The 24,543-nt window shown below is 35.0% G+C and overlaps 5 protein-coding genes across 5 annotated transcripts; 3 read left to right on the top strand and 2 right to left on the bottom strand.

The window, feature by feature from the left end:
* Positions 1–4,640: 4,640 nt before the first annotated feature.
* Positions 4,641–7,918, bottom strand: LOC121777651 (ATP-dependent Clp protease proteolytic subunit 3, chloroplastic-like). Its single transcript, XM_042174970.1, has 5 exons — positions 7,530–7,918; positions 7,085–7,199; positions 6,142–6,317; positions 5,201–5,296; positions 4,641–5,119 (listed from the first exon to the last, which is right to left on the bottom strand). The coding sequence occupies exons 1-5, from the start codon at positions 7,848–7,850 to the stop codon at positions 4,880–4,882; spliced, it is 948 nt and encodes a 315-aa protein (XP_042030904.1). The 5' UTR covers positions 7,851–7,918; the 3' UTR covers positions 4,641–4,879.
* Positions 7,919–8,338: 420 nt separating this feature from the next.
* On the top strand, positions 8,339–12,672 carry LOC121777804 (methionyl-tRNA formyltransferase-like). The gene is made up of 11 exons (XM_042175159.1): positions 8,339–8,528; positions 8,610–8,672; positions 9,019–9,153; positions 9,884–9,986; positions 10,558–10,628; positions 10,706–10,810; positions 10,922–10,955; positions 11,575–11,675; positions 11,806–11,865; positions 11,925–12,128; positions 12,355–12,672. Exons 1-11 carry the CDS (start codon positions 8,418–8,420, stop codon positions 12,442–12,444), a joined length of 1,077 nt encoding a protein of 358 aa, XP_042031093.1. The 5' UTR covers positions 8,339–8,417; the 3' UTR covers positions 12,445–12,672.
* A 208-nt stretch (positions 12,673–12,880) lies between these two features.
* On the top strand, positions 12,881–14,520 carry LOC121777805 (heavy metal-associated isoprenylated plant protein 21-like). Its single transcript, XM_042175160.1, has 3 exons — positions 12,881–13,883; positions 13,978–14,053; positions 14,143–14,520. The coding sequence occupies exons 1-3, from the start codon at positions 13,812–13,814 to the stop codon at positions 14,430–14,432; spliced, it is 438 nt and encodes a 145-aa protein (XP_042031094.1). The 5' UTR covers positions 12,881–13,811; the 3' UTR covers positions 14,433–14,520.
* Positions 14,521–15,304: 784 nt separating this feature from the next.
* Positions 15,305–16,335, top strand: LOC121777006. Its single transcript, XM_042174141.1, has 3 exons — positions 15,305–15,468; positions 15,553–15,628; positions 15,762–16,335. Exons 1-3 carry the CDS (start codon positions 15,418–15,420, stop codon positions 16,229–16,231), a joined length of 597 nt encoding a protein of 198 aa, XP_042030075.1. The 5' UTR covers positions 15,305–15,417; the 3' UTR covers positions 16,232–16,335.
* A 536-nt stretch (positions 16,336–16,871) lies between these two features.
* On the bottom strand, positions 16,872–23,611 carry LOC121777475 (pyridoxal kinase-like). Its single transcript, XM_042174749.1, has 13 exons — positions 23,419–23,611; positions 23,105–23,201; positions 22,627–22,720; positions 22,371–22,475; positions 22,090–22,173; positions 21,760–21,833; positions 20,169–20,233; positions 19,096–19,159; positions 18,752–18,817; positions 18,540–18,596; positions 17,788–17,832; positions 17,635–17,688; positions 16,872–17,232 (listed from the first exon to the last, which is right to left on the bottom strand). The coding sequence occupies exons 2-13, from the start codon at positions 23,183–23,185 to the stop codon at positions 17,092–17,094; spliced, it is 930 nt and encodes a 309-aa protein (XP_042030683.1). The 5' UTR covers positions 23,186–23,201; positions 23,419–23,611; the 3' UTR covers positions 16,872–17,091.
* Between the last annotated feature and the right edge of the window lie 932 nt (positions 23,612–24,543).

The following is a 24,543-nucleotide window of genomic DNA, read 5'->3' as shown; positions in this document are numbered from 1 at the left end:
ATCAATAGTTATCTCATATATTTATTTTTACACCTGTCAATAAATAATAACATTTTACTATTTTGAGTAAATAATCTCAAATTAATCCTACTAACTCATTTTACTGATCATATTTTATTATAAAGCTAATAAAATAGAATTTACAACCTAATCTTTTTCATCTATTTGAAGCAAGATATATAAAAGTATATTTTAAAGGAAGATAAAAGTTGAGAGTATTTTAAATATTAAAGGAAGATAAAGATTTCCAAATAGATTTATCTAAAATTAACGTTAAAGACCCCACTAGCTACTTTGCTGTAAGAACCAAGATTAAACCCACCTAACCCAAATTCTCTCATCAACAAGAAACTCAGAATATTTTATAAATTTGAATTAAATCTTCGTCTGAGAAAGATAGATTATCAACTTCCTATTAAAATTTGTATCATCTCAAAAGTTTATATTTTAAGATTATGAAGTATAATATACATAACGACGTTCAATGAAACATGAAATGGTGAGACCAAATCGGAATACTATTTGGTACCAAAAGAGCATTAAAACAATAAATTCAATAAAGAAATACACAACAAAAATTGGGCAAACCGAATTCAGATTTCTACGTAGACCAAATGCCATCCTATTATGACAAACATTAATTGTTAGACGAAAAAAATAAGCAAAACATATCATCCACATTAATCAATACCAATATAGTACTACTCTTTAATTCTTACAATCTCATTTGTGTTGAAAGCAAATCATATTCCAAACTTGAATCAAAATACACATCATTACTAATAAAACACAATCTATCTACCTATCTATATATATATAATCTCAATATTTATATATATACACACAAATAGTATAAAATGACCCTAAAAATCAATATCTATACAAACATGGCTTCCGGCGAGCAGCCCTTTAGCCACCTTGAGCGCATTAGAGACGACGACGGACGTCGAGAAAGGAACCGTCATCGCGATCAGCGCCAGCATCCCCAACGCCACGCTCGGCCGCGTATTCATGAGATAAGACTGCAGCAATCCCACCGTGTCCAAAACCCCCTCGTGGTAGTGCGTGAAAACCCTCTTCTCCCACTCCTTCCATTCCGGCGCCGCCACCACTCCTTCTTCTCCTTCTCCTTCTCCGCCACCAACGCTCTCGATTACCTTCATCTTCTTGATCCTCATTCTCAGCACGATCATGTTCTCGTCGACCGAATTCCCCTCTCCTCCGCCTTGCTGCGCCTTGATCGCAAACCTTTTTAATACGACACCGTTTCTCACCGTGGAAATTCGCTTTTGGGGTAATTTAGGGTTTGCCGGTAAGAAAGTTGTTGCTGTTGCCATTTTTGAGAAACTATAGTGCAAATTAATTTGAGAGGGTTTGAGGTTTTTTTATGTATATATGATAGATAGAGAGAGAGGTGTGTGCATGAGATGATACATGCCACGTGGAAAACCCTAATTGATTTTCTTGTAGGATTAAAGATGAAACACTATTTGTAATAGAGGAATTGGTGTGTAGACATGAGAAATCTAGATGATGGCGTATGAGATTTAAGTTATTTTTGAACAGAAATTAGATGTATCGAGTGGGCCATGTGTTAATTTGCTTTCAAGGATTTGTATGAAGTTGCTTTGAAGTGAGATATTGCATAATCACACCCTAATTCACAGCAACGAATTCATTTGCGTGAGCAAGTCATAAAATAGTCAATTTTGTCAAGGAATTTAATTTAATTTTATTTTATTAATCGTTTGTACCTTTAAAATGAACAACTATCTAAATAAGTTAAATTTTCATCAAATTTAGACTTTCTAGAGTGTTCTTACATTAATGGTGGGTTGTTTTAGTTTGAGATGAATTGTTAAAGTGTTTGAGTAGAACAAGATATGTATAATATTGATGCTACGATTCCAACTTATTAATTAAAGAAACTGATAGTTTTCATGAAAACGACGTCGTATATGTACAATTAGAGTAGCAATCTTTTCCAGTAATGTCTATCGTTTTACAAAATATTAATGCATAGGAGAAATATACATGTTTCAATTAATTTATGAGGTCTAACTTCATAGGGAAGTGTATAAATTAATGATTAGTATCTTCCAATAAAGTAATTGATGATATTAATGATAATGAATGCCAGCCCTCAAAGAAATATTCTTCATAAAATGGCAAATGTAACTGAAAATGCATGTGGCGTGATGTAAGTATCGATTGATGAAATGGCATGTATTGTCTTGCTCTACTCCTTAAACAAAAAGCAACTCATTACAATTCACACATACCATGCATATGTACTATACAATTTTTGCAAGTTTAATTTTTCCACAATAAAGAGAATTCATTACATAAAGATCAATATATTATCATTAATGTTAGATTCATAATTTAGTCACAGAAAGTGTTCTCAATTTGATCTATCTCGACAGGATAAGAGGAGGTTAAAATGAAAACTCTTATTTAAATTGAAAACTGAGAACCAATTTAACTTTCGATTGAGAAGATCTAATGATAAATTAATACTACATTGCTTGAGAGTTTGAATCTCATAAGTGACAAAAAGTTTATTTTTATGCAACCCTGATTAATTTTATGATGAATGACTGGATGTATTAACTTTACATGTAAAGTATAAATGTATAATGACACGTTCTCATGAAAAATTCAATTCTCACGAGAAACCAACCCTTTATCCCATACACACATGTATCTATAATTCTATATAACAATATTCAAGACTGATTTATATAATTTGTTTTACCTTTGGTGTGGCATCATGAGATGTATGATTAAGTAATGGACGATCAATTAGGTTTAGATTGAATATGTATTGTTTTTATTAAAAAAAAAATCCTAATTTAAGGATCCTGCAACTGATATTTTAATAGAAAATATTGTCTCTTCTTCGACTATGTCATTGTAACGTGTAGCATGTAGGCTATAAATTGTAATTATGGTCGACTGTGAGAGGATAATTAATATCATCGTGACAAAACCTAAAAAAGCTTAGTTACGTGCATGGTTTTAATATCAATTATTTTTTCCTCAGGTGCGTTAAATAGGAGTATATAATCTCGATAGGAAATTGATCTATAATATTTGTATATATGCCAAAAATAAGTTTATATAGCAATTAATTAGCGGACAGGGGGAGAGTAATTATACCTCCATTTTGTTATTTTCAGAATTTTTTTACTAGAAATGATATTGTTAGGTAGTATTATAGGTTCATATTTAGAAAATATATAACTTGAAACAATGGGTTGTGTGGTGCGTGAGGTGAAGGACACTTGGGAGAAAAGAGAATAGAATCGTGAAGACTTCAACTTGTGTCATAAATCTATAGCGTAAACCCCTGTTTATGCCTCCAAACAGAATATTTGTTGCCTTCACTTCCTTTCTTATTCTTGTCAACAACACTAGATTTGGGTAAAATAAAATATTGCTACTTCATTATTATACGAAGCTAATGTTAGAAACATATATCTGAATTAATGTTGGTATTTCTAACATCAAACGTCACGTCTCATGGTTTGAAATCCACTATTTTTTTTATTGTTGAGAGTCTGTCCTATTTGACTTTTTAATTATTGTTTGCATAATAACAAGAATCATAATTTTAAAGCTGGTTTTCAAGTGTGATTTACCATTTTGTGTAGTTTGTAGGTTTGTTTTAAAATATAGTATAGTACTGTATATGCCAAGAATTGAGTAAGAATAGATTCTACTTAGCTTATCCACAACCAATGTCCCAATATCAATATCAATATCCTATAACATTAGGTTATTTTATTTTATCCAAGTTGGAGAATACATAATTAGTCAGCTACGCATTCTAGTAACTAACTAGTTATGCATTCTCCGAATACATAACACACATTTGTGTAACCGGCTGGTTATGCATTCTCCAAATACGTAGCCCATTTTTAAAATGGCAAATTGCCTATAAAGTCAAGAACTTTAAACTATAACATAGTTTGATTTTTTCCGTGTACTTTAAATGTTGTATGAAAAGTCATGAAATTTATCAAACAGTGTAAATTTCTCATCCGACCCGACCCGATAGACTTCTGACACCAATTACTTATCCTACGTGGCGCGCCGAAGGCGTGAATTAACAAAACTCCACTAATTCTGATTATTTCTCTTCTATCTTTGCAATCTCTGACCTTGGACTATCACAGACATACAAGTAGAACAAATGAAATCATACAAATCGAATTTAGCATACAAATCGACATAAACATACAAATCGAATTCCACAAATCGAACTCAGCATAAAAGTAGCATTAATTCCCCAATTCAAATTGAACCCTGAATTTGTCATTTGCCAAGTCACGCTTCCAGTGTGTCACGTAGGATAAGTTTGTGTCAAAAATCTATTGGATCAGGTCGGATGAGAAATTTACACAATTGGATAAAGTTCATGACTTTTAATGCAACATTTAAAATTTATGTGAAAAACAAAACTATGTTGAAAGTTCATAACTTTTAAGGCAATTTGCCCTTTTTAAAATTACTAAAAAATAACCTTCATTTATAGAATTTGGTTGCTAGATTAACCCCATTCTTAGAAATGTGCCAATAAAATGGACACACAAAATTTTATACCTATGGACTGTTGAAGAAGATGCAACATTATATAACTAGGCAAATCATCAAAATCCATGGGATCAGAATTGAACGTACTGTCTAACTCAGTTTCCATGTTACAATCTTCACCAATTTCTGATAAATTTGTCTAATTACAAACAGTAAAAATGTGATATTTCTATTTGATTCACCATACGTTGCAATCCATAACATGAGACAAGTACTGACGTGAAGAGCATCTAAACTCTCTTTCAGGCCATCGATCCTTTGTCACTGAATTATTGGTACTTCATTCACCAACAGCGAGCCCATTTTGCAGCATCCTTTCCTCAGAGGGTAGATTCTTCTTGGCTTTTTTACTGCCTTCGACTTTCCATTGATCCCAAACTCGGGTTTTGGGAGGGGGCGAAGTATCTCCAGTTGGTGCCACAAGACCAGGCTTGCCATCATCCACGACTTCATCCACCAGCCCGTATTCCTTTGCCTCCCAGGCGCTCATAAAGTTATCACGGTCTGTATCTATCTCAATCTACAAAAGCACACAACCACATGAGCACGGGTAAAAAACATGAAAGGCAGGGCTAGGTTTCCTGGGAGCTTAATAGCCAACCTGTGATTCGGGCTTCCCTGTGACTCGTGATAATATCTTGTTCAGCTTCACTTTGTGATAAGACATTTCTCTGATGCGTATGCTCATCTCCGTAGCCTAGAAGGAAGACATGCAACATGGTATGGTTAGCCCAGATTAATATGAATGGAGGACAAGCAACAAGATACTGTGATCCTACAATGAGCACAATAATCAGTCCCTCGATAACTGTAGAGCAGTGCTTTAATCCATTTACAAAGCTACTAAATGCATTATGGCATTGAAGTATCTTAGAGACGCATGACCACCCTGGTATCAATCTTATATGAATGATTCGTGCATATACATGTAAAAGGGATATGTTTATTATGCTACAAAAAGCAAGTTACTGAGGTGTGTAAGCTTTAACACTGTGTTCTTCTACAGAACAAGTAGATTCTACGACCTAACCGATACTTCATTTGTCATGAGTAGAGTCATCCTATGACAAGAAGAGGAAAAGAGGGTTAAGCCATTGAAGCAGATGTGTCTTGCATGCCCTCTAAGGCTCTAACAACCTTTTTAGACACATTGCAGTATGAAACTGGTTTCCTACTTCCTAAGCATTTAAACTGCAATATGCAAACTACTTTTTTTTACTGGAGGCTGAGGAATGTCCCTGCTTTATATGCAAATTATTTCATGGTAGCACTTTGAGTTCGAATATAGTGTGTTATCAAAAGTTAAAACAAACAATAAGGAACATGGTTGTTAGGGTAATGTTAAACTATTGATGCCTCTAATCATACCAAAACATCCATAGCTAAGTCATCAAAATATATAAAGAAATGTTGTCATCTTATAACATTGGCCACAATGGCATGCTCCTCATCAACATTATCAGCACTTCATCGCGCTTATTACTGATATAAATAAGATTAGAACAAAGCCGAGCACAAAAAGTAATACAGATGTGAACATACTTTTCCACCAGATGTTCCAAGAGGCTGATGGATCATCACTCTAGCATTTGGCATGCAGAACCTCTTTCCTTTAGTACCAGAGGCCAGGAGGAAAGCCCCCATGGATGCGGCAAGACCCATGCAAATGGTAGATACATCTGCCTTGCACAATTTCATGGCATCGTATATACCCATTCCTACACAAAACAATTGAAAAAAGGGAACTCACTATTTAAAACATAATTCAAGGAAGTGTTGTCATTTTACACATTGAAAAGCTGATGGATTTCATTATGCATTTAGAAAGTATGTGAAAATGCAATATAGCCTAGCAACTTAGGTTGATAAAAAAAAATTATAAAGGGAGTACACATCCAAGAAAATGAACTCTCCACAAAAGTTCATTTCTGTTTTCCTGGAAACAATCATAATTGCTTAATTGCATATAGTCCTCATGTCACCCATAAACTGTAATAGGTATCATTACAGAATCTACTGGCAAGATATAGATCATATAACATGTATCATGTTTCATGAACAAATAGCACGAGTTGAATGACGACGATAACATTCCTACCAAAGCATAATCACCAAACACACTAAATGTAAATTCCACAAAAGGATCTGCATATATGAAAGAAGCTGGGGATATGTTCAACTGGAAATGGTTCGTGCTGTTTTCAGCTGTTTTGATCAAGGATTGCCAGATGTTAATGTTGTTTCCCATTCTAAACTGCCAAACCAATCCTAAAAATGCCATACAAAAATCCAGGCAGTCACAGATTGTTAATATTGTTGGCTTTCTCAAGTTACCATACGGTTAAGCTTTGTCAAATATAAGCAAAAACCATAAAATACTATCCTCTTCCAAAACCCAATCTTGGGCCAAACGTTGTTAGTCATCTAAATTATTCCATGAAAAGGAAAATCTTCAAGGAAAGGAACTCCATATGTCGGAACTCACCAGCAGTAACAGAGCCACCAGGTGAATTAATAAACATTCTGATGTCTTTCTTCTGATCTTCAGAATCTAGCAACAACAGCTGACTTATGACGAAGTCTGCTGTCACATCATCTATCTGTTCGTCGACAAACAGTTTCCAAGGGGAGGATCAGATGAAGTCCATTACAAATCAATTGGAATTACTTAACTAAACAACACAAAACAAAAATTAGCTTGATTTAGGACAGCATAACAATCTATATCAAATCATCTGTTATTGCGCAGGTATACACCCTTTTGCTTATCCATATTTAAGCTAAATAATTGAAATTAACAATGTCATTATGCGAAGAAAGAGGTGCAAAGCTCATTTTTGCAAGCATAAAGGGCTGGGCAGAATAATCAACACACAAACCCCCATCTCAAAATTTAAATTCAGGGCATGGGAAGATGAAATAGGGCAAACCTGGGAGCCTAGGAAGATAATTCGCTGGCGCAGGAGCATGTTGGTGGTGTCAAGCTCTTCGAATCTCGGCAGCCATGACGGAGCTGCATAATTAGACACGTCCCACTGGCTCGATATGCTCTGTTTCGACACTTTGGCGGAGAGATTTCCTCTGCTGCTATCGGTATTTTGGCTACTGCTACTAACGTTGGCGGCGCTTCGGCGAAGTAAGTGGTGGCATCTATCGTGAGGTTGCAGGAAAGTTGGAGGCTGGCGGCGCAGGAAGGAGGCTGAGGTAGGAGTGGATGAGGCTGCGGCGAATGTTAGACAACCCAGCTCCATATCTCTCTGTGTGTAGCTTTTTCCGCTCAAATTCTTCGGCAGAGAAAATGAGATTGGGTTTTTTCTGCTTCAATTGAATAGGTGCGACGACGTCGTTACAGAGATTTATGTTAATTCGGAAATGGTCCCTAGGGATTCGAAAATGGCCCTCAAGTCCTTTTAGTTTTCCCAGCGATTGGTTTGCCAATTTCTAAACTATTCAATTTAACTAACCTAATAAATACGCTATTAATGTTTAGTTTTAATGCAAAAATCCAATAAAACATGATAATAAATTAGTAAGACACATTTTTGGTGTATTGTTTTATCACATTCTTATATTGACTTCTCTAAGTATATTTATTTATGTTTAATTTTAAGAGGTCCTTATACAACTAAATTGGATTTCAATTGATTTCTACACCTTATTATTTTTACTTTATTGAATGAGTTTTTTTAAGAAGAAATTACAGATTTTAAATACTACTAATTGTGAGCTATACATGAATCCACAATTCCATTAAAAAAAGTTAATAAGACATGGGGAAAAAACAAATTGGGCATCACTGAAAATAGAGTTGGAGCAAAATGTTATCGTCTTCAGTTATGCTCCGCCGCTTCTACTGCGTCGGCACCGCTGCTTCTTCTCCCGCCACTTCTTCTCACAAGAAGCGCCTCGTCTACTTGGGCTCTCCTCAAGTCTGTCTCTCTGTGACAATGCCCAATTAATTACTAATACACACATTACATTACTAATTCATTACTAACTCTCCATTCCAGGTTTCCGCTTCCGTTCTTGATACCCTTTTCACTGCCTCCTCCGCACCAGATTCCTTATTTGAGGTGCTTACCTGTTCAACACTCTTTATTCTCTGCATTTCTTTTTCCCTTTTTTGCGCATAAACTAGTCTCTATTTATTTTTCCGGTGTTCAATATTTCATAGGGTTAGTCGTGTAATTTGGATGGGAATATCGATGTAGTATGTTCTAACGCTGACAGCTTGTGCAAAGTGAACAAAAGTTACCATCTTTAGTTGAAATAAGTGATAAAAAGCAGCAAACTCGGAATCGGTATATGTAGTTGATTTGAATTTTGAGAGAACAATGCTTGTAAAAGACATTGCCACTGTGATTTATTCAGTTTACTATGATGAGGAACATTTATTGACTGCATTTTGGTATAATTCAGATTACGGCAATTGTCACCCAACCACCATCTGCTAGAGACAGGGGTAGAAAGGTGATGCCTTCTCCAGTTGCACAACATGCTCTCGACAGAGGTTTCTCCTCTGATTTGATCTTCTCTCCGACAAAAGCTGGTGAGGTAATTATGTACTCATTCTGTCATATCTTCCACTGTGTTTGGGCATGTTCACTTATAGTCTGAGTTTTCTTGATGGCCCTTTTTGTTTACATGAATCCGTTTTCTACATGTCTTCCATAGTTTAACACCTTAGAGAGGCAGGTGATATGATTTATCAGCCTTTAAATTGGTAGATCATTGCTTGAAAAATTAATAGCAGTGTACTGTCACTTTCCATTAATACCTTTGCGGAAACCATTTCGCACTTTTGGCTCTTTAACTAGATATCCTAACGATCATCTGAATTCATTACCCTGATTTTAATTGAAATGGAGTTTATTATATTTAAAAATGAGGTATTGGACACACTTATAGTACTTCGTAAGGGGAGATTGGGGGATATTGACTGAAGTCACATCCTCACTTCAACAGATAGTTCTCAGAAAGAAGATTGTTGCGTTATGAAACAGGAACTATTGGGTAAATTTCCCGAGAAGGAACCATGAGCATCCCTTTGGAAGAGAGAATTTGTCTTTTGATTCTTGCATCTCTTATGTAACACTGATTAGTTGGCTCGGAACTATGGATGGGATATATATATTTGTGTAGAATTCTCTTTCCGATAAATAACTTGGCGAAATATAATAATCGAGTTGATACTGCTGGAAGTTCAAAATATGTGTACAAGAACCTTTAATTCTATTACCTCTATGAAGGAACAGATTAATATATTTATAGCGCCTCCTTGCAGGAATCATTTCTTAGCAGCTTTAAGGCTTTGGAACCTGAACTTTGCATCACTGCCGCATATGGGAATATCTTGCCCACCAAATTCCTTAATATTCCGTCTATGGGTTAGTCTGAAGACTCCAAATATTCTGTCTATTAATGGTTGTTATTCTTCTATATGATGTGTTATGTACTTATGTTTCTGCACTCGTATTCATAATATTAACTGGAATGCTGTGTGTGTGAGTTGGCCAAGCGGTAGAGAGGTAATGCTTGAGAGCAGAGGTCTCAGGTTCGAGTCCTCTGTGGCACGGCCTTTAAATTTAAATTCATTTTCCAACCAAGAATAAAAATTGGAATGTTATGTTTATGCATAAACATAAGGAAGCGATAGGCTTATAGAAATTCAGATTCACTGGGTATTGTAATTTACAAGGTGTGTACATCTAATGCATAAGTTCACGTCTTGATTTCTCGATGTGTTCTCGTACCTGACTTTTTGCGAGCCCTATAATTTCACTTGTAGTGAAGACTCTCAGCAGAAACACCTTTTTTTTTCATGCCATCTATAGATTATTTCCATCATTATTTTCCATTCTGTTGTGATTAATTTATATGATTGGCATTGTTATGGTGAATACATTGTGTCTCAAAAGCTGACATCTAGCTGTCTCAGATTTGAATGCAATCTTGTAGGGACTGTCAACATACACCCTAGCTTGCTTCCTCTATATCGTGGAGCAGCACCTGTTCAGAGGGCTTTACAGGTCTAAACTATGTGCTTCTTTTTCTTGCTAGACCCATTTTGACTTAAGGGCATGACTGAATAAATGAAATCCGACAGGATGGTGTGCGAGAAACAGGGGTTTCATTAGCATACACAGTGCGCCAACTTGACGCTGGTCCTGTTATTGCTTGTGAAAAAATGGAAATTGATGATAAAATAAAGGTATGCAGAGCATGTCGATACTGTTAGCTAAAACCCTCAAGTTTTTTACCAGAAGAAACCATGTACCATTCAATTTGCTTTCATAATAAGCTTACTGAAATATTTTTGCAGGCACCAGAGCTGTTGGAGTTTCTGTTTTCTCAAGGTTTGTCATTATTTTTGTCAGATACTCCTGTTAATATTTATCCGCAAACTTCTCACCTTTGGAGCTTTGTCAAACTTGAGTAATCAATTTGTTTTTAGTGTAATAGATGTCTTGAGCGCTCCCTGATTCATGACATAATCTTTTGATAGCAACCGTTCTAGAAGTATAACATTGCATGCATTTCATTGCAAATGATCTCAAATTAATGGGCTTATTTATTGCTAAGCACTTCCTATGCTGGACGGGTTACTTGAAGTTGTGGTTCATTATTTACAGTATAAAAGTGGAGCTGACTGGCATCGCTCACCCAAATATATCTCATACAGATCTTGTTAACTTGTCACACCTCTGTCTATTCATTCCCATTTTTGTTATGTTGTCGGATGAATCATTTCAACATGTATGTTTTATCTTCTATTAGTAAGTGGATAATATATTTCTCATTCTCTGGGATCTTACGCGCTGCCTATGGTTATATAAATCGTGAGTTTCTCTGGGATCTTATTGCTTCATTATTACAAGCATGCGGCAACAAGAAGTTAACTGTTGCCACATGGTTTGTTGGTTGTATATAGCAATTCACTATTCATATTTGGATGTACAACGCACTTAAATGTAGGATCCAAACTTCTGATCAGTGAACTTCCGTCAATACTCGATGGTTCTGCAAAAACTAAAGCTATCCCACAAGATGAATCTAAAGCTACATTGGCTCCAAAGGTATTCTATGTTTTTGGTTTGTCCTGAACTGTTTCATTGATGTCAATGATGCTGAACACATGCTATCAACATATCATGCTATTGCGAGTTACACAATCCATAATCAAGGCTATCTTGATTTTTCACGCAGATAACTCAAGAAGAATCATATCTATCTTTTGATCAAATAGCTAAAGTCCTTCATAACAAGGTATCTTTTGTTTCTCAATTTGATTAGTAGACATGGATTTATTGCATGTAAGTTTTTAGGTTCGTGCATTTTCAGGTTGGCCAGGGACTCGAGCCAAAGTTTTGGTGATTGATCCAAAAAATGATCAACAGAACACCATAGACCTTAAGATCATCACTACAAGAGTTCATGACAATAATGAGATTCGGAATGGTGAAAAAGATGATATCGTCTTTGTAAAAGGCTCGTTGATATTCCCATGTGGTGATGGAACAGCACTTGAGGTATTTTGATATTCTATGTGCTGTAGTTAGCCGTCTATGGGTTATGGTTACATATTGTGATGCAATTTATATACCAACAAAATTGAAGATTAATAGTTCTGCAACCGCTTTTATTACGGATTCCTGCACTATATTCCAGTCTTTTCATGACAAGATAATGAGTCGACATTCATGGTCACATTGTGCTGCAAAATTTGTTTCGATAATCTTGTGTAACCACTTGCAGGTGTTGGAGGTACAGCTGCCTGGTAAGAAAGTCGTAAATGCAGCCGCATTTTGGAATGGTTTGAGAGGCCAAAAACTGAAAAAGTTATGATCACTGTCAAGTCATTAAAGGTACACCGTGACAAGTCTCTACTACTTCACATTCTTTCCATCTTCTTTATCCCTTCTTTCCAATTTAGTTGAGAATGCTAATGCTTATAAGAAGTAGTTTTGAAACTGAGTTACAGAAACTATCGATTTAGTTTGATCGAACCGTCCTTGTTTCTCGAGCTTTACTTTGTTTGTATGATTAAAAATAAGCTAGAATTGAAACTGTTAATCATTTACTGCTTAATTTTGCTCTTGGTGGTATATACTATATACACGGTGTTGTGTAAACGACTTCTTTCGTTACACTCTCATTGATAGAACTCGAGGAATCTCGGAAGAATGCTTATGATTGTCTAGATTTTGAGATCAGTACATTTTTAGGTTGAGACAATAATGGACATTTATCCTTTTAATAATATTAGGAGAGTTGGGAGTAAATAATCGTTGCATATGTAGAATCTTTGCATATACTACTATTCAAGAGGTGCCTTCTACGGCCGAGGGCATTTTGGGTAGTTCGGTCTGATTTTCAAGAAAAGAAAATGGGAAATATGAGAAGCAGAGAAGTTGCTGATATAAATCAGAGATGAAATTCGTCACCTCTAAATATATGCATATCGAAATCAATCTTCGTTGAAACAATATCTTCCCAAAAAAGAAAACTTGATACTAAACAAATGAGATCGATTTGTTATCTTGATTTTGTTGCACGCTATATACTACAAGGCTCCAAAAGCAAACAATTCTTATTTGTTTACTATTTTATAAGAAATAGTGATTAAATTAATGAAGCAAAGGAGCAAAATGGGCCATGATTTAAGTTTGTAAAAGAAAAGAAAAATAACCTCACCACTTTTTATTATAGTCCCTATTTGATATGCCTTTTATCGCTCAACTTTCCTCAAACAAGATAGAAAAAACAGTATTAAGATCAAATTTGGGTACTGTAAAATCAATTATTGCGGCAATTAATCCAATTAAAAATATTGAAAAAGCAGTTGAATGAAAATGAAAGCAAACAGTAAAGCACTTTTAGAGCAATTTCATGATTAAACAATCACCATAAACAAATCATCAAATCCAAAAGCATTGTTACCTGCTCATCATGATTTCAGGGCATAATCACCCTACTTTCTGCTCATTTTAACCCTCTTTTTTAAAATAATCAAACATCACAAATTTCAAAATAAACTTTACAAAGAATAAGTTTACATTTGTACCCTCAATTAAAATCTTAGCTCTTTGGATTCACAATGGTAGAATTGGACATACAGCTTGTTATTACTCATCACCCTCTCCCACACTATAAATATCAACAAATCCATTCTTCTTTGGTTTGTGTATAACATCACAAGCTCAAAAGGAGAAATGGGAGCTCTTGATTATCTCTCAAACTTTTGCACTGTCACCACAACAAGAGGCAAAAGGAAACCTATGCAGGTACTCATTGCCTTCACATTTTTTCACACATACTATTTTATTTGCTTAATTAATTTTTACTACTATATAAGGAATTTGTTTGTTGATGATGCAGACAGTTGAGATCAAAGTGAAATTGGACTGTGATGGATGTGAGAGAAGAGTCAAGAATGCTGTCAAAAACATGAAAGGTAATGCATGTTTATAAATTATAGTTATACATATTGTAGTTGTAGATGAATATAGTCTTGGAATGAATGATATGTGATGGAAAGTGTAGGAGTGAGAAGTGTAGAAGTGAATAGGAAGCAACACCGTGTAACGGTGAGTGGCTTCATCGATGCAAGCAAGGTGCTCAAGAGAGTGAAGAGAACCGGGAAAAGAGCTGAATTGTGGCCTTATGTACCTCACAATCTGGTTCAGTATCCCTACGCGCCTCAGGCCTATGACAAAAGGGCCCCATCCGGCTTTGTCAGAAACGTCGCTCAGGCCGTTCCAGCAGCGCCTCATGAGGAAGGGATCACGCATCTCTTCAGCGACGATAACCCCCACGCTTGTTCTATTATGTGAAAATTTAATGTTACTACTACTTAATATAACACTGTGTCTTGTTTCTATTTAATTTTCAGATTATGTAAGGAGATGAGAGAATTGATCATGTAGCATTCGCCATGCTGACCTTCCATTTGGATATTGGCAATCTTCTATTCCTGAAATGCAACAGTTGGAAAAAATATAATCACAAAATGAAATAATAATATATTTGGAAATAAATGTGGATGTCATGGTCGATTCACGCATGCTACAATAATATAATGGCTGATTTGAAATTGGTGCCTCTTTGTAGAATGTATATTTATTATATGTACACAAAGCAGTTGCAAAAGGCATGGGTAAAAAAGATAAAAAAAAATACTTCCAAAAAGTAGCAAGGACTAAGGTCCTTTTTTTTTGAAATTTTATTTTTAGTTTTTATCCCTCTCTGGTTAAATAGGTTAATCAAACAACTTTAAGCGGCGGTGTAGCCATAATTTTGTAAATGATTAATGAAAAGTTGATTATATAATATAAAGCAAGAATGAAGATATTAATATTTCCATTAATTGTTTATTGTTGTCTTATATGTTGATGAGAATGATAATTTTGACAATCAATCCCAATTATCTTCTATAAGGAAGCACTCCTAGTAATGTTTATTCAGACCACTGATTTATTATATTTAAAAATACGAGACAAAGATAAATATACATCATTAATCACCCCAAAAGATTAATAAATATGAAGAATTTTTAAAATTGATCAAGTGTTAAATGCAAGGAATCAAAATCATCCAAACTGAGTAGTGCAGTACCATTGCAACACATTTTTCATGTTCTGTTTTACAAATATATATAGCTAATATCTGTCTGCATATACACACATTGTATACTCTACTATTCGGAAATATCAAGATAACAGAATAATGTACGAATGATAAATTGTAGAAAATTGGAGAAGCAGTGAGAAAGGTATAAGGAAGCACACCTTAATCTTGTAAGGAAGCTACCATCTAAGAATGATGAAAATGTTTGAGGAAGACGCCGGCTTTGATTTTGTGAAGATGAAGGTCGGAACGCTTTAATGTTACTTTCAGTTAACGTTGAATTCCTACATGCATTAAAGTTTTAACTTACTGTAATGTTTTTTACAGACACATGTTCTTAAGGTCCACATTCACTGTCAAGGTTGCATGCGTAAAGTGAAGAAAGTGCTTCGAAAAATCCAAGGTAAATAGTCGTAGATATAATTTTTCCTAATACAAAAGATCGAATGTCGAATGAGATAAGGATAATGTTTTACCTTGCTACAAACTGTTCAACCTTGCTTTCTACATTCTATCTGATTGGATTGGTGGTGTAGGCGTCTACGAAGTGAATATCGATGCTGATGAAGCACACAAGGTGACGGTGTTGGGAAATGTTGATGGCGAAAAATTGATCAAGAAACTAGTTCAATCTGGTAAACATGCTGAGTTTTGGCCAGTTGGCTCGACTGAGTGGCTAGAACTAGAAGATGAAGCCTATCCGAGCAATGATGTCCCGGGATTAGAGAGTTACATGAAGAGCAACAATCAAATGGCAATACCAGACATGTACAATGAGCTTACTGGTTGGAGTGGGGGCAGCATTGATCGCGGACTGATGTTCAGAACTGATTTCCCGGGTAGCAATGATAATGATCCCGGAGAATTATACAGGTCTGGAAACTTGTGTGCAGGGTTACCAGCATACAGTAGTTATCAGTTTCAACACCCTGCAACGATGAATACCAGAGGATGGTATGGAAATCCGTATCCCCAATGGTGTGGAAATCTGTATCCCCTGATGTAGAGCAACACCGAGCAGACATGTATTTTTCCCTTGCTTTCGTATCTTAGAGATCGGTTATTTGACAGTGTGTTTGAGACTCCTATATGATAGACCGTTACATATAATTACTTGCGTATTTCTAGCTATTTGCATACCCTTATAAATGTTGCTAGCTTGGTATTGAGATGCACATGTTTTCTTGTTTAAAAGGTGTTCACTATAAAACATTTAGACCTGATCATCTCTAAGTATATGACCTCCCACGCATTAGTGTGTATCGCCCATCGTGACCCTTCTTTAGCTTCCGAGCTAGCGTGCCAGGGGATAACTCCTCCGGCTCCCTTCCTCTTTCAACGCACTTAGGTTTCTCGTTACTCTCACTGAGGAACTTCTGTATTTGCAGTTCCTATTCTTGTAAAGTTTTGGGTAAAACAATAGCCATTTTTCGTTGCGTTCAAAACAATATCTCAATTATTTTCAGCTACATTATACTATTAATTATCCTACCATTAATAAATTTACTCAACTCTCGAATGGATATTTAAAATTTTCTTGTAATGCAGCTATAATTTGTCATATGGTAATACTCTTATTAGCAAAAGAAAGTGTTTAAGAGTTGAGACAAATCTTCAATTTTAAGCAGTTTCCCTAGGCAGTAAAATATTAAAAGTAGTTATTAAAGATTAACACTAATTGATGCTCACTACCTTTCGAGTTAATTACACCAATATGAAAAGGGAAAAAGTGAAATTTTGTAGTACAACATAAGATCATTTATTTAACTTTTGAGAGAAACTAAAGTCTGCAATTTCCTCTTCTTCATATTTGCCCCAACATAATGTAATGTGGCTGTTTGGTTGTATGGATTTGGTCACAGCTTCTTAGTTGTACATCTCAGCCCTGTATTTGATTTCAGGGTTTCGGATATTATCTTGACTCTGGATCAAACGAATCTCTAAGCTGCTCGACTGGCAGTCATGCCCAGCCCTCGTATAGTCTTCTACTGTCCTAACCAGAAGCGCCTGCAGCAAACTCAGAAGTCATGCATAACTACAACGGGCAAGGGGAACATATGCTTTTGGTGAACGATTAGATCAACAATGCATAGGATTTTAGGATTACATGATCAAACAAGCTCAAACTGTTACTATGCACGATAAGATGGAGATGGGGCGTGATTTTACTGCAATCACTTCGGACATTTAATCTACTGTTTATGTGGAAATCCCGGTGAAGTAAATACTAAAGAAAACGAGGTAGAATACTCGCCCGAGGTGAAGTAAATACTAAAGAAAACGAGGTAGAATCCTCGCCCGAGAAGAAAATAAGAACAATTCAAACTTTTGAAAGGAAAGCAAGTTCAGCTCCTTTACGAAGTTCATGACTCCGATATTCAATAAGAATAACCAAATCAACAGACTTACCTGCACACTTGATACAGAAAGTTCTGCAGCTTTGCCGAGGTTGTCAGGGTATTTCTATATGATAAGAATCAGATAAATGAATAAGAAACGATGCACAATAATAACATCAATGAGATGGCTTATGAACTTAAAATAAGGATTATCAATCATTACATTGCTCCATCCAAGCAAAAGTGCAGTCATGAGATCTCCTGTTCCCTGTAGTAAAAGAAGATGCAATGTTAGAAGTAGCAATCTATTACAAGATAATTGTTTGGTTTTGATGAAAAATTGTATGAGAAGAATGAAGCACTCTACAAATTCTTGTCTCATAATTTCCACAAATTTAATCTTTTTTGGCAGTTTTCTTCTTGTGAGTAAATAAAAGAGGCTCTGCAGCTAACTGGCAAGCTTATTTAATGAGCTGTAAAAGAATTGGGCAAGCAGAACGCAAACCACATAGAACATTCTAGACAAACATAAGTCACGACAAATATGAGTCCAATAAGAATCACTCGATTATGTAACTCCACATGCAAAATCATAAAGCTGAGAGAAGACTGAAAGAAATGGTTCAGTTACTTTTCATTTTACGATGGGAAGGGGTGACTTGGAGATACTCTAGGGTCTGCTCACTCTTGATTGTACGGTGCAAACACTTAGATACCTTCAATTTTGCCATGTTTCAGGGGAAATGCATAAGATAAGTCCCCTAAGAGTGTCGAATGTGGAAAGCATGTCCACTGGTAGAATTAGCCAAAATAGTACTCCATGTAGTTTAAAGCATTTTACTGAACTTTTGAACTTATTCAAGGAAAGTGAGGTGAGAAGAGTATATGATGTTCTCAGATCATGAAAACCATTTATGCAATCGGAGATATACTATCTTAGAAAAGGTAATATTCACAAATGAAACAGCTTCTTACTGTGAAATAAGCCGGAATTTTGGGAATTGGAATCCGAAACTGCTCAGGTGGTTGCCCCTGTAATAGCCGAAGTTGCTCAGTAAGAATGTGGATATTAGGGAATAACAAACTTAAAGTACTATTAAGGAAAAAAATACACGAGAATCAGTAGAAAATATGCATTTATAGTGGAAATAACAGATGCCCCGTACAAGTATGAGTGCTTCAATTACCTTCTCTTTCTGATGACTGCCAATTAGGAGAAGCTCTCCATCTACATTTATGCTCGTTATGACAACCTGACATAATATAACTTTAATAGCATAACATGATTATTGTATATATAATTGTAATAGCATAGTATAATTCTAGGGCTTTTAGTGCAATTACCAGTAGCATTACATGATCAAAAAAGTGGTAATAAATTGATGGTTTAAGAAAACAATTTCTTTTATTAGTAATGCCTTTAGAGATCATTCTCAGCATCTGGAACTCATTAGGTCAAAGAGTGAAGACAAAAAGAAGTCTACAAAATAAATAATTGAGATACTATTAAGACTGAAGCATTAGAAAACACCTTTGATGGTCCAGCAGCATGAATAATGTTGCATGCCTCCCTGCCATCTTGCTCAGATACAATCCTTAAAAAATGGAGCAATGCATGGAACTGACAAAATTACTCCAAGGAAAATGATGACAAGGAGGGATAGACAATACATAAAAAAAACTGATAGAGTTAAGGGTGCTCATACTAATTAATAACACGAACGGATACAGATTATATTCCAAATGATGCTTGAACCAGAATAATATGAAGAAAAACTAGAACCAAGAAAGTCGCCATAGGGATATTATTCCTATCCTACCATAATGATTGACGACTGCAATCATATTTAAAGACTACCTAATTCACTAAGGGGGTGTTCGATTTGCAAGATTTTATCTCAGGACTAAATATGTAGTGTGTTTGGTTCATGAGATTCAAACCCACAACTCAATCCTAGAGGGATAATCATGGGATAATTAGTCATAGCTAACCCCCTATGACTAAAATAATCTCACAACTCAATCCTAGATTATATCTTGGTATTATTTTATCTAGGAAACCGAACACCACCTAAGGGCATAGGGATAGTCCAAAGACTTGACTGGCTGAAAGTTAACCAGATAACACCTCAAATATAAAATAAATAAAATAAAATAAAATAAAGATAAAAATGATAGCAAAAAAGCTCGATAGCATGTGGCTGACTACACTATTAAAACAAGTTTTGGCTAAATCCAAGAGTTTATCAGTTGAGACACGTGTAGAAATAAATCAAAACTCTATCATTGAAGTCTAAAACTTTCCATTGCAATAAGTATTCTAGGTAACTGGCATTATGTAAGTAGAAGTTTTTATTGTGAATTTGGCATAACAAACTCTTTCAAGTGCTTTGGCTGTATCCAAAAAACAGGAGTTCCCTTTCCCTTGTCTGGTATGAACTGAAAATCAATGGAAATGGGTGACTGAGATTAAACCCACCTCCTCATAAGGCCAACTTTATTGAGTAGCGAATTAGTAAGATTCATAACATATGATCAGGCTGATATAGATATGCTTTGTCAGCTTTTGGAAGTATTTAATATACAAGTTAAGCAGGAAAATACCTGGATTTTGTCAACAATTCAGCCTCGAATTGATTTGGAGTCAACATGGAAGCAACAGGGACAACCTATTCAGAAAAAGTAATAACCAATTTTGCCATCAGAGCGAGTCTGATATATAAGTGCATTTTTTGTAGTTTTGCTAATGCTCTACAAATCCATCCCTTCCCTATTTCTTTTTCTTTTTCCTTTATTATATATCGTTGTGTATGAAATTATGAATGTTGTCCACTTTGAACAAGATCAAGCCAATTCCTTTGCCAACATAAAACAAAAAAAACATGTAATATGATGGAGGGACGAAAAATGTAGGACACACTGATAATCTTTGACATTTTACATACAAGCCAATCAACACTTGACAAGTCAAACCAGTAAAATATCTAAAAACTAATACTCCTTCCGTCCTACAAAATAGTGCACATTTTGCCATTTAGGGATGTCCCACAAATTAATGCACACTTATTTCTTTGACATTTTGGACATAAATACCTTATCTTTTATCCACACTTTCTCAACTTACAAATTTACCACACAAGGTCCACCATTTCTCCACTCGCTCAATTTATTTACAAATTTATTGCATGTTCCACCATTTCTCTACTCACAACACACTTTACCTAGTAAAGTGGGGCCCCTTCTCTACTCAAACTACAATCTAACTAACATTTAATACAGGGCAAGTTTCCGGAAAAACCATGAAGTTTGGTCAAATACAGGCATGTCCGCAACTTAAAAATCAGCCATAAAAATCATGAAGTTTGGATTTGTTCGCAATTATCCCACGACGAAAAAATCTGGCGCAAATGTTTAATATATTGTTGATGTTTTCAACCAAACAACATTGTCTTCTGTATGAATAGTGAATAGACTTTAACTCATTGGGGGTAAACAGTACGATTTTCCGGCTACCAGATACAATTTCACTAAATTTTTGTCATGATAATTGCAAAAAAATTCTTCGTGGTTTTTTCGGGTGATTTTTAAAGTTGTGGCATGGACCAGAATTTAACCAAACTTCATGTTTTTCCATTGATTTACCCTTTTTTAAAAAATTCAAAAATGTGCCACAACCTATTATTCACTATTTTGTGGGATGGAGGGAGTATGATATTATTTTATATATTCTTTACTAGTACAACTCATCAAAACCTTCTATAAGATCAAGTTAACAAGCTAACAATTGCCATAATAAAATGCCAAAGCATCACAAGTAAAGCTATAGGCCGCCCGCTCTTAGGCTAGCATAAAGACAAAATTTCTTCTAGAAAAAATGTAATAATTTATGCTCTCAATTGAATTATAAATTATGCAGTTCAGATTTGATATGTGTATATTTATATGTACACGCTGACGCAATAGCAATTTTTAAATGGTTGCTTTGGCAGAACCAGAATAAAGGCCAAAAGATTGAATAGTTCATTAACTATGACTCTTCATAATTAAAAATCTACATTTCAGAACATCCAAAATTTAATCTGGGGCCTGTGGGTACTGCAACAAACTGAATGAGCACTTACACTAGTCCCTTTAACTACAATAAATATCATAATAATTTTCACTACAGAAAAACCATATTCAACATTTAATGTACCTTTTCTCGATATACAGATACCAATTCCTCGGCGACGTACAGTTTTCCTTCATCACCTAAAACTGGATCACACACTGAAAACAAAGATTCCATTACAAACTATAGCAAGTTAGCAACGGAATAGGAAAACAATGTCAAGGCTGCAGTATATTTCACCTATCCAAAAATTAGTTTTAAAGACCCAAGCCTTTACTCAACCAAGATCTTAGACAAATACTATGCACACTAATTTGTACTTCCAAGTTCCAAGGAAACTACAAGAAGCACATTCTCAATTTAAGAGAGAATATTAGAATCAAAATTTATGTGCATATTAGTGGATCTACTCACCATATGTAAGTCCGGGGTTGACAGACCTAAGCTTATTCACAACTCGTAGAACAGTATTCAAGAAGGAGACTGAACCAATATAACCTACAATATGTGGCCAACTGTTAACATGTAGAACGAAAGACAAAAACTATAAATATGATTAAGATGAAATCATATAAGTATAACAAATTTGCAGTGCAGTTGAAAAAGGCATAAAAAGCTCAGACTTCAGAACCATTGAGCAGAATATTAGAAAAGTTATTTCGACCGCAACACTAAACTAGTTGAATCAATGATACCTGTAAGTAGATGTGTGTAGTACAATAAATTATTAGCTCCAAGGCCCTCGATTAAATCCCAAAGTTGGTCTCCATTCAAGACCTGGCCCTTAAAAGTAGGATATCCTGCAAAATTCATGGAATAGTCATGCTAAGAAATACAACCAATATGTTTCTTAGGAAACATGCCTGGACATGTAAAGATACTCGGGTGTCCTCACATCAGGTTTTATGCCTCAGAAAGAATGAATACTATGAAGTCAATTAAGCAGCTTGCCTGTGTGGTTTGAAAACTGAACTGAATTTATTGGATCTACATCATATCCAAGTAATTGTAGAGGAAAGACAGCTGATTTGTTGCCGACATATCCCTAAAGTCAAAGAGAACTTAGCAATGGCTATAACATGAAGCTAAATATCTATCACTACGAATGATACGCCACCAACTACAACGAAATGTAACACTAGCAAAACAATGTTTTTTATGCAATACGCAAACTGGCAGAGATTAGTCTATTACTCTATTAATTATGGTACAAGAAAGATTTCATGATATCGAAATCTCACACAAACCTAAACAGCTGCATGTCCTCCCATTAATGGAACATGATTCTTATTAGTACAAAAACATCTATGGAGGTTGAGAGCTCAAATTTGCAGCAATTATATCTCCCTCACACAGTTGTTTCAGTCAATAAAACATGAGGTTACACAGAAAGAGCAAAATGGTTTTAAATTGGATTGAGGAGAGCGACCTGAACAGTGTGCGACTGAATACTGAGAACCCGACCCGTTTCCGAGGGCAGCGCCAGAGCCAAAACCGGTGGAGGCGCCATGACCTATTTCTTTAACCTAAAAATTGGGTTCAAAATCCATGATTTAGTAAACAAATGCAGGTTATTGAGCTCAGTTCCACCTAAAAGTAGAAAGCAATTGAGGATTGAATGTGCTGCGATTAATTTAGACGTTAGCATAATAGAATGAAGGCGCAATCTGATGCATAGTAGGTGATGATTTCTTAAAGAGGAAAATAAATTGTGAGAATCGAAGAAATATAATTGGGATTTACTTGTTGCGTGATGATTGAGTGGTGATTACTGATTGGAATTGCTGAGTGAAAAATGCAGAATGCAAGCCTAATTATAGAACCATTTGATTCACCGAACCAAGCCAACAATCGCTACTTGCCCTCGCAAATCGCCCATTTGCTTCCAGAATTCCACCACCGACAACACACAGTTGAGCAAATTTCTTATTTGTAATTAATACTTTCACTTCGATTCTTTTAATTTTGTTTGCTTTATTTTGTCTCTACTATCTCATTTATTTATTGTTCATACTTCGGGTCATGTAAGGTTGAGATTTTTTAGCTTAATTGAGGTGCATTTTCAGCCACTCATTCACAACATTTTTGAAATGTCAAATGTAAGTAGATTATGTCAACTCGGAGGTATTATCGTCAATAACCCGCACATCAAAAGTCAACAACTTATAGTTGACATTATATGTGTGTAGTTGACATGAATTGCATATGTAGTTGACATTATATGTGTGTAGTTGACATGAATTGTATATATAGTTGATATGGATTGTACACATAGTTGACATTATATGTGTGTAGTTGACATGAATTGTATATATAGTTGACATTATATGTGTGTAGTTGACATAAATTGTATATGTAGATGATAAAAAAAAATTTTAAAAAAATTTAAAAAAAAAGAAAAAAAATTAAAATTTTAAAAAGTATTTATTGAATAAAATGTACCATGAAATTACCATTCTGCCCTTTCATAATTAATTAATTTAAAAATATTTTTCCTGTGGCAAATTCTGGACCACTCATTTAATAAAAATAAGTGGCTGATAATGCATCTCAATTCTCAATTAGGCTAAAAAATCTCAATTGATCACAACCCTGTTTAAATAATTATATTACTTTCTCTTTCGCATTCAAAATATTCACCTTTCATTTTTACTTTAGTTTGTCCCAATGTCCACTTTCTATATTTAGAAATAAATCTCTCTCTTCTTTTTAAATTATTCAACTACTTACTTCACTTAACAACTCCTCCTAAAATTCTGTGTCACTCATGAATGTGGACATCTTAAGTGAGACGAAGAAAGTATTTACTTTATGGTTGTGATCAATTGCTAATTAATTAGCAATCTCAAATTAAGACCAATGTGTAGT

The sequence above is a fragment of the Salvia splendens genome, chromosome 18 (assembly GCF_004379255.2).
Source record: "Salvia splendens isolate huo1 chromosome 18, SspV2, whole genome shotgun sequence".
In the NCBI taxonomy this organism is placed as follows: Eukaryota; Viridiplantae; Streptophyta; class Magnoliopsida; order Lamiales; family Lamiaceae; genus Salvia; species Salvia splendens.
This window is presented reverse-complemented; position numbering and strand designations above follow the sequence as displayed.